This window comes from Oryctolagus cuniculus, chromosome 1 (assembly GCF_051225735.1).
Source record: "Oryctolagus cuniculus isolate XC-2025 breed Fujian yellow rabbit chromosome 1, ASM5122573v1, whole genome shotgun sequence".
Classification (NCBI taxonomy): Eukaryota; Metazoa; Chordata; class Mammalia; order Lagomorpha; family Leporidae; genus Oryctolagus; species Oryctolagus cuniculus.
Window position 1 is genome coordinate 158,098,967 of NC_142867.1, and position 14,249 is coordinate 158,113,215.

A 14,249-nucleotide genomic window follows, 5' to 3' on the forward strand; every position below is an offset into this window, starting at 1 on the left:
ACATGCTCAATCGGACTTGCCCCAAATGGTGGAGTTAGAATTGTTCCAGGGGATTCCAATACAATCCCACCAATGTGGCATGTACCAATGCCATCTCACTAGTCCAAGTGATCAATTTCAGTTCACAATTGATCAAACTGATAGGTCTGAGAGTCAAAGGGATCACACAAACAAGACTAGTGTATGCTAATACTAACTGATAGAATCAAAAAGGAAGAGAATGATCCAACATGGGAAGCGGGATACACAGCAGACTCATAGAATGGCAGATGTCCTAAATAGCACTCCGGCCTCAAAATCAGCCCTTAAAGCACTTGGATCTGGCTGAAGAGCCCATGAGAGTATTTTAGGCATGGAAAGCCAAGACACTCTGAAAAAAAAAAAGAAGAAGACCTAAATGAAAGATCTCTGTGAGTGAGATTCCAGTGGAAAGAACAGGGCCATCAAAGAAGGAGGTACCTTTCTCTGAAGAGAGGAGAGAACTTCCACTTTGACTATGACCCTGTTGGAATAAGATCGAAGTCGGCGAACTCAAAAGGCTTCCATAGCCTTGGCAACTCATGACTAGAGCCTAGGGAGATTACTGATGCCATAAACAAGAGTGTCAAATTGTTAAGTCAACAACAGGAGTCACTGTGTACTTACTTCTCATGTGGGATCTGTCCTTAATGTGTTGTCCAATGTGAAATAATGCTATAACTAGTACTGAAACAGTATTTTACACTTTGTGTTTCTGTGTGGGTGCAAACTGATGAAATCTTTACTTAATATATACTAAATCGATCTGTATATAAAGATAATTGAAAATGAATCTTGATGTGAATGGAATGGGAGAGGGAGCGGGAGATGGGAGGGGTGCGAGTGGGAGGGAAATTATGGGGGGGGAGCCAATGTAATCCATAAACTGTACTTTGGAAATTTATATTTACTAAATAAAAGTTTAAAAAAAAGACAAATAAGAGCACTATATAATGATTAAGGGATCAATTCAACAGGAAGATGTAAGAATTATAAATGTATATGCACCTAATTATAGGGCATCTGGCTATTTAAAAGAAATGTTAATTGACTTAAAGGGAGACATAGATTCAAATACAATAGTATTGGGTGACTTCAATACCCACTTTCAGCAATGGACTGATCACCAGACAGAAAATCAGCAAGAATATAACAGATAATCAATACTATAGACCAAATGGACCTTACATATCTACAGAACTTTCCACCCTACAGCCACATAATACACATTCGTCTCACCAGTGCATGCAACTTTCTCTAGGACTGACCACATACTAGTCCATAAAGCAAGTCTCAGCAAATTCAAAAAAATCAAAATCATATCATGCATCTTCTCAGACTACAATGGAATGAAGCTGGTAATCAACAACTCAGGAAACTCCAGAACATATGCAAACACATGGAGACTGAACAACATGTTCCTGAACGAACAGTGCATCATTGAGGAAATCAAAAAAAGAAATAAAAAAATTTTCTGGAAACAAATGAAGATGGCAATACAATATATCAAAACTTATGCTAAGACCTGGAACCAACCCAAATGCCCATCAACAGTAGACTGGATAAGGTGGCATGTGCCAATGCCATCTCACTACTCCAAGTGATCAATTTCAGTTCACAATTGATCATAATGAAAGGACTAAGAGTCAAAGGGAGCACATAAACAAGTCTAGTATCTGCTAACACCAACCGATAGAATAAATAAAGGGGAGAGTGATCCAACATGGGAAGTGAGATACTCAGCAGACTCATAGAATGGCGGATGTCCTAAATAGCACTCTGGCCTCAGAATCAGCCCTAAAGGCACTCGGATCTGAAAAGCCCATGAGAGTATTTCAGGCATGGAAAGCCAAGACACTCTGGCAAAAAGATCTCTGTGAGTGAGATCCCAGTGGAAAGAACAGGTCTTCAAAGAGGGAGGTGCCTTTCTCTGAAGGGAGGAGAGAACCTCCACTTTGACTATGACCGTGTCTAAACAAGATAAGAGTCGGAGAACTCAAGGGGCTTCCATAGCCTTGGAAACTCATAACTGGTGCATAGGGAGATTACTGATGCCATAAACAGGAGTGTCAATTGGTAAAGTCAACAACAGGAGTCACTGTGCACTTACTCCTCATGTAGGATCTCGGTCCTTAACGTGCTGTACACTGAGGCTTAATGCTATAACGAGTACTCAAACAGTATATTTCACTTTGTGTTTCTATGGGGGTGCAAACGACTGAAATCTTTACTTAATGTACACTAAACTGATCTTCTGTAAAAAAAAAAAAAAGAAAAAAAAGAAAGAAAGAAATTTTCAATTCCCAACTTGACTCTCACTGGGATTAAACATGACAATAGGTTTGATCTGATTTCATCATCATTTAAAAAAAATCATCTATTATTTTTCACTTTATGTTTCTGTGTGGGAGCAAACTGTTGAAATACTTACTTAAGGTATACTAAGCTGATCTTCTGTATATTAAGATAATCGAAAATGAATCTTGATGTGAATGGAAGGGGAGAGGGAGTGGGAAAGGGGAGGGTTGTTGGTGGGAGGGACGGTATGGGGGGGGAAGCCATTGTAACCCATGAGTCGTACTTTGGAAATTTATATTCATTAAATAAAAGATAAAAAAAAAAAAAACAAAAACAAAAAAAAAAAAACAGTAGACTGGATAAAGAAATTATGGGACATGTACTCTATAGAATACTATACAGCAGTCAAAAACAACGAAACCCGGTCATTTGCAACATGATGGACGAATTTGAAAAACATCATGCTGAGTGAATTAAGCCAGTCCCAAAGGGACAATTATCATATGTTCTCCCTGATCGGCGACAACTAACTGAGCACCAAAGGGGAAACTTGTTGAAATGAAATGGACACTATGAGAAATAGTGACTTGATCAGCTCTTGTCCTGACGGTTGATGTACAATGTAATACTTTATCCATTTTAGTTTTTTGTTCTAGTACCATTGGTTGAACTCTGTAATTAACACACAATTATTCTTAGGTGTTTAAATTTTAACTGAAAAGTGATCCCCGTTAGGAATTTGGAAAACATTATGCTGAGTGAAATAAGCCAGTCCCAAAGGGACAAATATCATATGTTCTCCCTGATCGGTGACAACTAACTGAGCTCAAAAAGGAAACCTGTTAAAGTGAAATGAACACTATGAGAAACGGTGACTTGATCAGCCCTCACCCTGACTGTTGATGAGAAACTTGATATGTTATCCCTGTTAGTATTTTTTTGTTTGTTCTACTTAATACTTTTGGTTGAATACTGTATATTGTGTAATCAATACACAATTCTTCTTAAGTGCTGAAACTTAACTGAAAAGTGATTGCTGTTAAATATAAGAGTGGGAATAAGAGAGGGAAGAGATGTGCAATTCAGGACATGCTCAAGCTTAATTACCTCAAACGGTAGAGTTAGAAACATACCAGGGGATTCCAATTCAATCCCATCAAGGTGGCATGTACCAATGCCATCTCACTAGTCCCAGTGATCAATTTCTGTTCACAATTGATCATAATGATAGGACTAAGAACCAAAGGGATCACAGAAACAAGAATAGTGTCTGCAAATACTAGCTGATAGAATAAAAAAGGGAGAGAATGATCCAACATGGGAAGTGAGATACGCAGCAGACCCATAGAATGGCAGCATTGGCCCCAGAATCAGCCCTTAAGGCATGCAGATCCGGCTAAAAAGCCCATGAGAGTATTTCAGGCATGGAAAGCCAAGACACTCTGGGGGAAAAAAAAAACTAAATGAAAGATCTCCACAAGTGAGATCCCAGTGGAAAGAATGGGTCATCAAAGAAGGAGGTACCTTTTTCTGAAGGGAGGAGAGAACTTCCACTTTGACCATGGCCTTGTCTAAATATCAGAGTCAGTGAACTCAGGGGGCTTCCATAGCCTTGGCAGCTCATGACAAGAGCCTAGGGTGATTACTGAGGCCATAAACAAGAGTGTCAATTTGTTAAGTCAACAACAGGAGTCACTGTGCACTTACTCCTCATGTAGGATCTTTGTCCTTAGTGTGCTGTACATTGAGATTGAATGCTATAACTAGTACTCAAACAGTATTTTTCACTTTATATTTCTGTGTGGGAGCAAACTGTTGAAATCTTTACTTAATGTATGCTAAACTGTTCTTCTGTATATAAAGAGAATTGAAAATGAATCTTGATGTGAATGGAAGGGGAGAGGGAGCGGGAAAGGGGAGGGTTGCGGGTGGGAGGGCCGTTATGGGGGGGAAGCCATTGTAATCCATAAGCTGTACTTTGGAAATTTATATTCATTAAATAAAAGTTAAAAAAAAAAACTTATGGGATACAGCAAAAGCAGTGTTAAGAGGAAAGTTTTTAGCAATTGAAGGCTACATCAAGATATTGGAAAGTCACTAAATAAATGAGTTATCAATGCATTTCAAGAACCTAGAAAAACAACAGCAAACAAAACCCAAAACCAGTAGGAGAAAGAAAGAATTAAAATTAGAGAAGAAATTTTAAAAAATCAAAACCAATAAAATTACAAAAAATCAACAAAATGAAGAGCTGGTTTTTCAAAAAAACAAATAAAATTGATACATCATTGGCCCAACTAACCAAAAAAAGGAAAGAGAGGACGCAAATTAATAAAATCAGAGTTGAAAAAAGAAATACAACAACAGATACCACAGAAATAAAAAGAATCATCAGAAATTACTATAAAGAGCTATATGCCAACAAAACGGGAAACCTAGAAGAAATGGATAGATTCCTTGACTCATGACCTGCCTAAACTGAGCCATGAAGACACAGAAAACATAAACAGACAATAACCAAGACACAACTCAAATCAGTAAAAAAGACCATCCCAACAAAGAAAATCTCAGGACCAGATGGCTTCACTGCTGAATTCTACCAAACATTTAAAGAAATTCTCAAGATATTAAAAACAATCAAAAGGGAGGGAATCCTCCCAAATTCTTTCTATTAAGCCAGCATCACCTCAATTTCTAAACCTGAAAAAGATATAACAGAGAAATAGAACTACATACCAATCTCTGATGAACAGATGCAAAAAATCCTCAACAAATACTATCCAATCAAATCCAAAAACATGTCAGAAAGATCATCCACCAGGACCAAGTGGGATTTATTCCTAGTATGCAATGATGGTTCAACATTCACAAATCAAGTAATGTGATACATCACTTAAAAGACTGAAGAATAAAAACCATATGATTATCTCAATAGATGCAGAGAAAGCATTTGACAAAATACAACAGTCTTTCATGATGAAAACTTAAGCAAATTGGGAATGTTTCTCAATACAATCAAGGTGCTGAAACATAGACATAAGCCTCAGCCATTCTTGCTCATGCCCAAAAGATAAATATTGGAATTTATTCATTGCCCTTGAATTTCAATTGAGTCTCACAACCTACTGCCTTCATACCCCACCCTCCATGGCCACCTGAAAGACCAGTTCCAGAAATTCACACCTCTGGCTGCCCCATACCCCCAACCCCATCTCTAACACTCCTAAAATAGAAAAAGGCCCAGCCCCTGGGGGTCAGGGCCTTCTGCCACATGCTGGCAGTTGGTTACCCACCTCTACAAATTTTTTTCTCTGAATAAATTTGGTCTGGCTGTAAATTCCTACACTGCCTCCTCTCTATTCTATGCCTCTTTTCCTAACATTTTTGGTGCCCCATGTGAGGAAGCATCATTTATGCACCTCTTTTCCTAATACAAGGAAATTTATGACAAACCTGAAGCCAGTGTCCTATTGCACTGGGAAAAATTGGAAGCAAACCCACTGAGATCTGGAACCAGGTCATACTCTCACCACTGTTTTTCAATATAGTCCTGTAAGTTTTAGCCGGAGCCTTTATGCAAGAAAAAGAAAGCAAAAGGATACAAATCAGGCAGGAGGAAGCCAAACTATCCCTATTTGCAGATGACATGATCCTATACATAAGGGATCCAAAAGACTCCACTAAGACATGATTGGAACTCATAGAAGAGCTTGGAAATGTAGTAGGATATAAAATCAACACACAAAAATCAATAGCTTTTGTATACACAGCTTTTATATGGCACAGCAGAGAAAGGGCTTTGAAGATAACTATACTTAACATAGAGTTAATCATATATGTATAAAGTTAATTTAAAATAGACCTTAGTAAGGAAAAAGAGTGAGAAGAAAGGGAAGATGAAGTGGGTGGGAGTGTGGGTGGGAGGGCAAGCACAGTGGGAAGAATTACCAAGATCCTAAAGCTGCAATTGTGAAATGTATGAAGTTCATAACTGCAAAGTAGTATAGTTCTATATATTTTCCTATGGAATTACATCTAAGGGTACAGCTTAACAACTTGCCATAGGGCCCCCAAATCCCTTAAGCTGGCTGATAAAAAATAGCAGCTTAAGTGTTATAAAGATCAAATGGATATGATTAAGTGGAAAACTGGCCATATAGATAGGATCAAGTGATAAAGTTATCATATAAATAGGACTGTTTGGAAACAATAATAGAATTAAAAACAAATAAGTGAAGGCTGCAACAAGAGAAGCAGTCCATACAGCAGATTCATAGAATGACAATCACTTTAAGTAGCACTCCAACCTCAGAATCAGCCCTTAAGGCAGTCTGGCCTGGCTGTAAAGCCCAGGAGGAGCATTTCAGGCATGGAAAACCAAGACTCTCTGGCAAAATAAAAGTGTCCTACTTAAAGGACCCCTATGGGTGAGACTCCAGTGGAAAGAAGGCGCCACCAATGAAGGATGTACTTTTCTCTGAAGAGAGAAGAGAAGTTCCATTTTGCTTATGGCTTTGACAAACTAGTGGATCCAAAAGGCTTCTGTAGCCAGACAGCTCATTTCAAGAGCCTTGGGAGATCACTTACATCATACATAAGAATGTTATTTGTTAAATAAACAACAAGAGTCACTGTGCACTAACTTCCCAAGCAGCACCTCTGTCTCCAAAAAGTGCTACCATGAGACTTAATAGTAAAACTTGTTGTTGGCCAGCACCGTGGCTCACTCCTCCGCCTGCGGCACTGGCACCCTGTGTTCTAGTCCTGGTTGGGGTACCGGATTCTGTCCCGGTTGCCCCTCTTCCAGTCTAGCTCTCTGCTGTGGCCCGGGAAGGCAGTGGAGGATGGCCCAAGTGCTTGGGCCTTGCACCCGCATGGGAGACCAGGAGGAAGCACCTGGCTCCTGGCTTTGGATCGGCGCAGCACGCTGGCTGTAGCAGCCATTTGGGGGGTGAACCAATGGAAGGAAGACCTTTCTCTCTGTCTCTCTCTCTCACTGTATAACTCTGCCTGTCCAAAAAAAAAAAAAAAAAAGAACTTGTTCTTAAGAATCACTTCCTTTTAGTGATATTATTATGTCTCATAAGTTATATCTAAGAGCTCACAAAAGATGTATCATCCTTGGGTTCTTCTTTAAAGACAATTACATTTCTAAAAGGAAGGAAGGGAAAAGAGGAAGAGAGGAAAAAAGCAAAATCACCTTTGAGAAATAATAGCATAGAACAGCCCTTGTCTAGATTTTGAGGAACAGTTCTATTAGTTTTTTTATTCCATCCTTTTTTCTTTCTTTTTCTTTTTCTCTCTCAGATAAAACAGGAGAGAGGGGAGGAAGGAGAGGGGAGAATGGGTGGGAGGGCCGGTACAGTGGGTAGAATTACTATGTTCCTAATGTTGTATTTATGAGACACATACAATTAAAAAAATAAAACTCAATGGATACTAGGAACTCCATGGTGGTCCCAATCAGTAACTCTTTCTTCAGTGACTCTTCAACCTCACCTTGTGTGCAGTTCAACACTACAGAAGTCCCACCTTCATCTGGGACTACAGGGGTGGTGATTAACCCTCCCTGAGGACCATGGGTGCCCACAGTACACCAAGAATGAAGTACAGTTGGTGAAGAATCTGGATGTTAATTTGCAGAGTGAGGTTTCTGGTCTATTCTGTTGAAAGGTTGAATAAAATTTTAAGTTCAAAAACCAAAAATGGCCATAATTTTATTCTATCTATCACTACCAGGCAAAAACACACTTAAGATACCTTAAAAAAAAAAAAACAAACTCCAGGGTCCTGTGTTGTACAGTAAGCAGGTTAACCTGCCAACTGCAATCCCATATGGGCAGCAGTTTGTGTTACCGGCTGTTTCACTTCTGATCCAGCTCCCTTTTAAGGTTCCTGGCAGAGCAGCAGAGGATAACCCAAGTGCTTGGGCCCCAGCCACCCACACTGGAAACCTGCAAGAAGCTCCTAGCTTCTGCCTGGCTCCACCCTGGCCATTGTGGCCATTTGGGAAGTGAACCAACAGATGGAAGCTCTCTCTGTCTCTCTCTCTTTCTTTCTCTTTTTCTTTCTCTCTCTCTGTCTCTCTCTTTCTCTCTTTCAAATAAATAAATAAATCTTTAAAAAATAAAAAAAGAACTCCAGTGAACCCCACCCAATCCGGGAAGGCCGTTTGTAGTTTGCTTGTGCTGTGGCTTACCATTTTATTTTTAGTACTGTGTTTTATTTTTATTACTATGTGTTACATTCTAAAACTAAGATAGATGCAAGATAGATAACTAAGCCAGGCCCAAGCTCTGCCTAAATAAAGATGCTGGCTGCCAGCCTGTTTCACTGGACTCCTATGAGGATTCAGAGCTGGCTTGAAAACTGAGAAAGTACTCCCTCAAGAAGCTATCAAAATCTCACTGCAAATAATTAACCCACTCTACTTATAAAACATAATATGTTTGTTATATGATATTATGTGTATATATATATCAGCATTGGAAAGTGCATAACTATATCTATCTGCCGTAATTATTGTGAAGATAATTGATTCCAAATGCCTAGCATGTGGTAAGAGCTCAAAAATGATAGTAATTGGTTTTAAATTATTATCATTACTATTACAACTGGCAACAAGATTGCCGACATAAAGCACAATTTTTAAGAATGGCAAGAAAGCTACCTAACACATTCCCGCCATACCACTTATCCTACCATGCTAGTACTTGAACCATTTATTTGGCAGATGGGGGAGTATGGAAGAGAACATAGAATGCTGAGTAAACACATTTGCCACTTTCTATTCGTTAAAATATGGAGATAACTTTATAAATATATCAAAGATAATATGGCAGGAATAGGGCCAGAAGCAGCCATGAAACTCTAATTTAATGTCTATTTCTTTGCCATTTGCCTTCGTATCATTCTGATATGAAATAACTTCTCACTTATCATAAATTCTTTCTCTCTAGGGATTTGTGATAACAAAGTCCAGTCAACAGGAAAGCCTTGAAGTCTTTACCTCAAATGAAACGACCAAGGAAAATAGTGGACAGGATTAGAATAGAATTATAAATCATTGGTTTATAGTCTCATGTGGATAAGAAAAAGAACAAATAAGCCCAAAGTAAGAGATGAGCAGGTAAATAAAAACTGAATGAGGAAGACCAGCTAATCTCTTTCAGAGGAAGTAACTCCGAAGGTCATCAACTAACAGAAGAAACATCTCATTTTTGCTTAGAACAGTAAACATTACCCAGCCCCACACATCATCTCAGTGGATCCTCATAATGACAATGTGGGCAGAAACCATGAGAGAATATACAAGCCTGCAAGAAGAGAATTAAACCCAAAGACACATTATTGGTTCTCCCAGGAAGGATTTTCTTTCAGGTTTTTTTTAGTTCTGCATTTTTTTTTTTCATTTCAAACAAGATTTATTTTCCAATCAACTGATTTGAATTAGAAAACTGGTTTTCAGTAAATCTGGTTCAAATACTTACTTGTTTTTAAGGATGTGATTTCTACTCCATCCCAAGCTAAAACAGTCTATGAAATATAGCAAATGCCAGGCGGTATACTTAAGATCAGAATATCTGATGTAAAGGAAAGAAACCCGCAAATTTAGGATGCAACAGACTTCCCAGTGATTTCAAACATGTACCTGATCAGTTTGAATCATGATAATCACAGAAAATGCCTTATTCCAGGAAGTTCCCTGGGAATTATTGTGTGTTCCCTCCCCAAGGTGACTGCAGGACAGTAGCTTGCTCAAAGAAAGAATCAGATACTCTCAGAAAATATCAGGCAGTTAGAGGAAGATTTTGAAATAGCAAGAAAGCAACTGGTTCCTCAATACCCATTTCCAGTTCTTCTCAATCCTAATTCCTTTCTTACTCCAGTTAGGCAAATAACCGTGATTAGACTTAAGGCAGAGGTGCTGTGTCCCTATCTCTATAGGTCTTAGCTCACTGTTCAACAGCTGGTAAATTTGTAAGTTTTAAGTATGTATTAGATAACAATACAGTGTTCAGCATATAGAAGATGCATAAAAAGTGTTTGCTAGATGGATGGCTGGCTGAACAAATTAGGTACCTGGGAGTCTAATAAAGGAAACATCACTTCTTTATGCCTTATCAGAAGACTCCAAAGAGCCATGCCTTTATTGAAAAATATTTGTGAATACTCCCTTTACCTTTCCAACTCATTGAAATGCAATACCCATTATATGTGGATTTTTTTTCTCTGTAAATATTCAGTGAGGATCAGGACTTTGTAATCCTATGGATCTTAGAAGCCAGAGAAACTGACGTGCTCTTGGGCAAAATACTTGGGACTATAATTGTTTCAGATTTCAGAGATTTTCAGATTTGGAGATATTTCTGTAAACTATTGGTTAAGTATATGCAATCCAAAAGTATGAAATTTGAAATGCACCAAAATTAGATTTTTTTGGATTAGTAATTCTCAATCTGTACTATCTTCACCCCAAGCTGCTTTAATATTCATAATTAGGCCAACTGCCAGTTGAAAGTGTTGGTAAACATCTATACCACTATATCACAAATTTATTTTTAATAATTTGATAATGGTCTGTTTTGTAATGTTTCCTTAACAGTACTAAATATTTTACTTTATGCATATAAAGTTTTATTTTAAGAGGAAATTCTTAAAATTTTAAATTGACTTTCCCAGGCTACCAATAGGGCCCATAGAACAAAAGCCACTGGTAACCACTGCTTGAAAGGCAAGATCTCAAGCATTTCCACTCTCTTCCAGCTGGTAAGAACTCAGGTACATGGCCACACCCTGCTGCAAAGTAGACTGGTAAATGTAGTCTTTCTCTAGGTCAATGCCATTAATGATGAGGCCTTTGAGTCCTCTTTCTGAAATCTGGATTAAAACATGCTTTTGAGCAGCACTAAAAACAGTATTTATCTGCTCTAAAGGAGATGCTATTTTATTATATTGGGGGTAAAAACCTTGGCCATCGGTGGTTTCCAACTAAGATTGATTATCAAAATCTGCTGACAGCTCTACAAAAATATATATTCTTGGCTCTCATCACCTGAGTTTATGACTCAGTAATTCCTAGGAGAAATCCACATAATTTTTAAAATTTTCTACAGTGATTCTGATGATCACTAGATTTAAGAAACAACACTCTTGATTACTGTTTACTGAGTACAAATCTGCCTGCATACATTCCCTCTTAGGGTATAACTTACACTAATTACATTGGATGGTAAAGTTAATAATACTTCATGTAAATTTTGTAAAAATCTGACCTTTCTTTTCTTTCTTTTTTTTAATTCAAGCACTCTCTCTAATCTCTCTCACCTTCCTTCTCTCTCTTCTTGATAGTTTTTGATCCATAACAAATAGGATACTGAAATATTAAAATAAAGCACATAACTGTGTTTTCGCACTTAATGCTGATTGGCAGGTAGCTGTCATAATAAAGATGAAAGTAATCTGCAATGATGTATTCATGCCTTTATTTGTATAAGATCTTTTTTCTTAAAAAGAAAATATACATTTATATGTAAACAAGTAATTATCATAGTTGACACTCATATAACCTTCTGACATCAGTATGATAGCTACTTTTGCCCTATTTTATAGAAAGACTCTGTGTAGCACTGGTATTAGAAAGAAGGAATGAAGGGCATAATCATGCATTATCTATGCACTGCCAGGCACTTCCCAAGTGCAATCTGCTTTGAAGTCTCCAACAACACGGTGAGTTAGGAGTCACTGTTCTCATTTTACAAAAGTACAAGCTCTTCTGAGGAGGCAGTTCAGTAGAGGTCACTCCTCTTGTAATCGGCCCTGCTTGGCAGGTGCTGACATGCCAAGTCCTTTCCACCAACGCGCCTCCACAGTCCTTTTAAAATGAAGTTCTTTTCTCCACAATCAGGACAAGCAGCACAGAGACTGAATTTCCTTGGCCTTAAATATGTATGCTTCACATCTGTTTAAAGATTTTATTTATTTATTTATTTGAAAGGCAGAGTTACAGAGAGGCAGAGGCAGAGAGAGAGAGAGAGCGAGCGAGCCTTCCATTTGCTGGTTCACTCCCCAGATGGCCACAGCACCCGGAGCTTCGCCTATCTGAAGCCAGGAGATTCTTCCAGGTCTTCCACGTGGGTGCAGGGGCCCAAGGATCTGGGCCATCCTCCACTGCTTTCCCAGGCCATAGCAGAGAGCTGAATTGGAAGTGGAGCAGCCGGCACTGGAACCAGCGCCCAGCACTCGTATGGGATGCCAGCACTGCAGGCAGCAGCTTTACCTGCTATGCCACAGCACTGGCCCCATGATTCACATTTTAACACCACTGAGATCTGAGTGTAAACCATGATGGATGGCATATTAAAATGTAATCGGTAGCATTTTTTTTTCTTTCTCAGTGGCACACAGAGTAACATTGTTAGCATCTTATATGTAATAAAATGTGACACCACAAAAAATTACCCTGATGTTTAACACTTGGCTTTCCTTTGCAATCCTGTTAATAACTCTTATAACTACAAGGAAGGGGACAGGAAGGAGAGCGAAAGAAGAGAGAAAGGGCATGGGTGGAGCCTACCACTGTAGCATAGAGTAAGTTCTTCTTATTTTTTGCCCCTCGTTAGAAATTGGCCTTTGGGGCATGTCCTAGTAGATCGTGGCACTCATTTCTTCTCTGCATAACTGGTATACTAGCTCTCAATTCTTCCATTCATCTAATGTTAGTGTGACCCGAAATTTTAAATTATCCTCATTGACTGCTCACTATATTTAGTGCTCTTCTAATCAGAGTCCTTTGCACACAAGACAATTGCCTGATGCAATTTTAATTAAATGGAGGCTTTGTTTCATTACATTTATTTAGAAAATGTACAATGTCTACAATAGCGCATGGAAAAGCAAAATGAAAAAAAACCAGCTCTACAGTGCAAAATATTCTTTATTATGAAGATAAATGATCATGGAGAAATAACCAATTTGAGAGAAGAGAAATAATTAGGAAACAGAAGAGAACTTCTAAAAAACTCTAGATGGTATTTTGGTAAGACTTAATATGATGTCTTTTTAAAATAAGAAAAATATTAAGGAAAATAACAATTGGAAAATATGTTGTGCAGTTTTAAAAATCACAAGAACAGGGGCCAGTGCTGTGGCATAGTTGGCTAAGCCTCTGCTTGCAGTACAGGCACCCATATGGGTGCCAGTTCATGTCCTGGTTGTTCCTCCTCCGATCCAGTTCTCTGCTTATGGCCTGGGAAAGCAGTGGAAGATGGCCCAAGTGCTTGGGCTCCTGCACTCATATGGGAGATCCAGAAAAAACTCCCGGCTTCTGGCTTTGGATTGTCTCAGCTCCAGGTGTTGCAGCCATCTGGGGAGTGAACCAGAGGGTGGAAGATCTTTCTCTGTCTCCCTCTCTCTGTAACTCTGCCTCCCAAGTAAATAAACCTTTAAAAAACATCACGACAACAGTTCTAATAGATCATGGGCATGCCTCTTGATGTAAAGCTACATCCCCTTACCTCTGCTGCCCGCCAGACAGAGAGCTACAAAGAGGTCTGCTTTGGAGCACAAGAGTCAATGTTCTTGGAGATGTGGTAAAGGCACTGTATTCACTGACATCAAGTGGATAAAGGACTGTAAGGATTGAAAGGAAGGAATATTGTTTCTTTTCAATATGGTAGTGCCCCCACATCTACAGTTTGGCTATCTGTGGTTTCAGATATTCATGTTCAACTATAATCTGAAAATATTAAATGGAAAATTCCATAAATAAATCTTCCTACATTTTAAAGTGCACTGCTAATGTTTTGCATGGTATAATGAAATCTCATATAGTTCCACTCCATCCTGCCTGGAATGTGAAATACTCCTTTGTTCAGCATATCTTTGCTATATATGCTACCTGTTACCCACTTACTGACTATGTTGGTTATTAG

At 38.6% G+C, this 14,249-nt stretch overlaps 1 protein-coding gene across 1 annotated transcript in view; it reads left to right on the top strand.

Annotated features, from left to right (window-relative positions):
- The first annotated feature begins 13,794 nt into the window (after positions 1 to 13,794).
- Positions 13,795 to 14,249, top strand: part of C1H9orf57 (chromosome 1 C9orf57 homolog) — a 78,793-nt gene continuing 78,338 nt past the window's right edge. The window contains exon 1 of the mRNA XM_089306615.1: positions 13,795 to 13,907. Coding sequence (XP_089162741.1) covers positions 13,795 to 13,907 — 113 coding nt within the window. The remainder of the gene's footprint in view (positions 13,908 to 14,249) is intronic.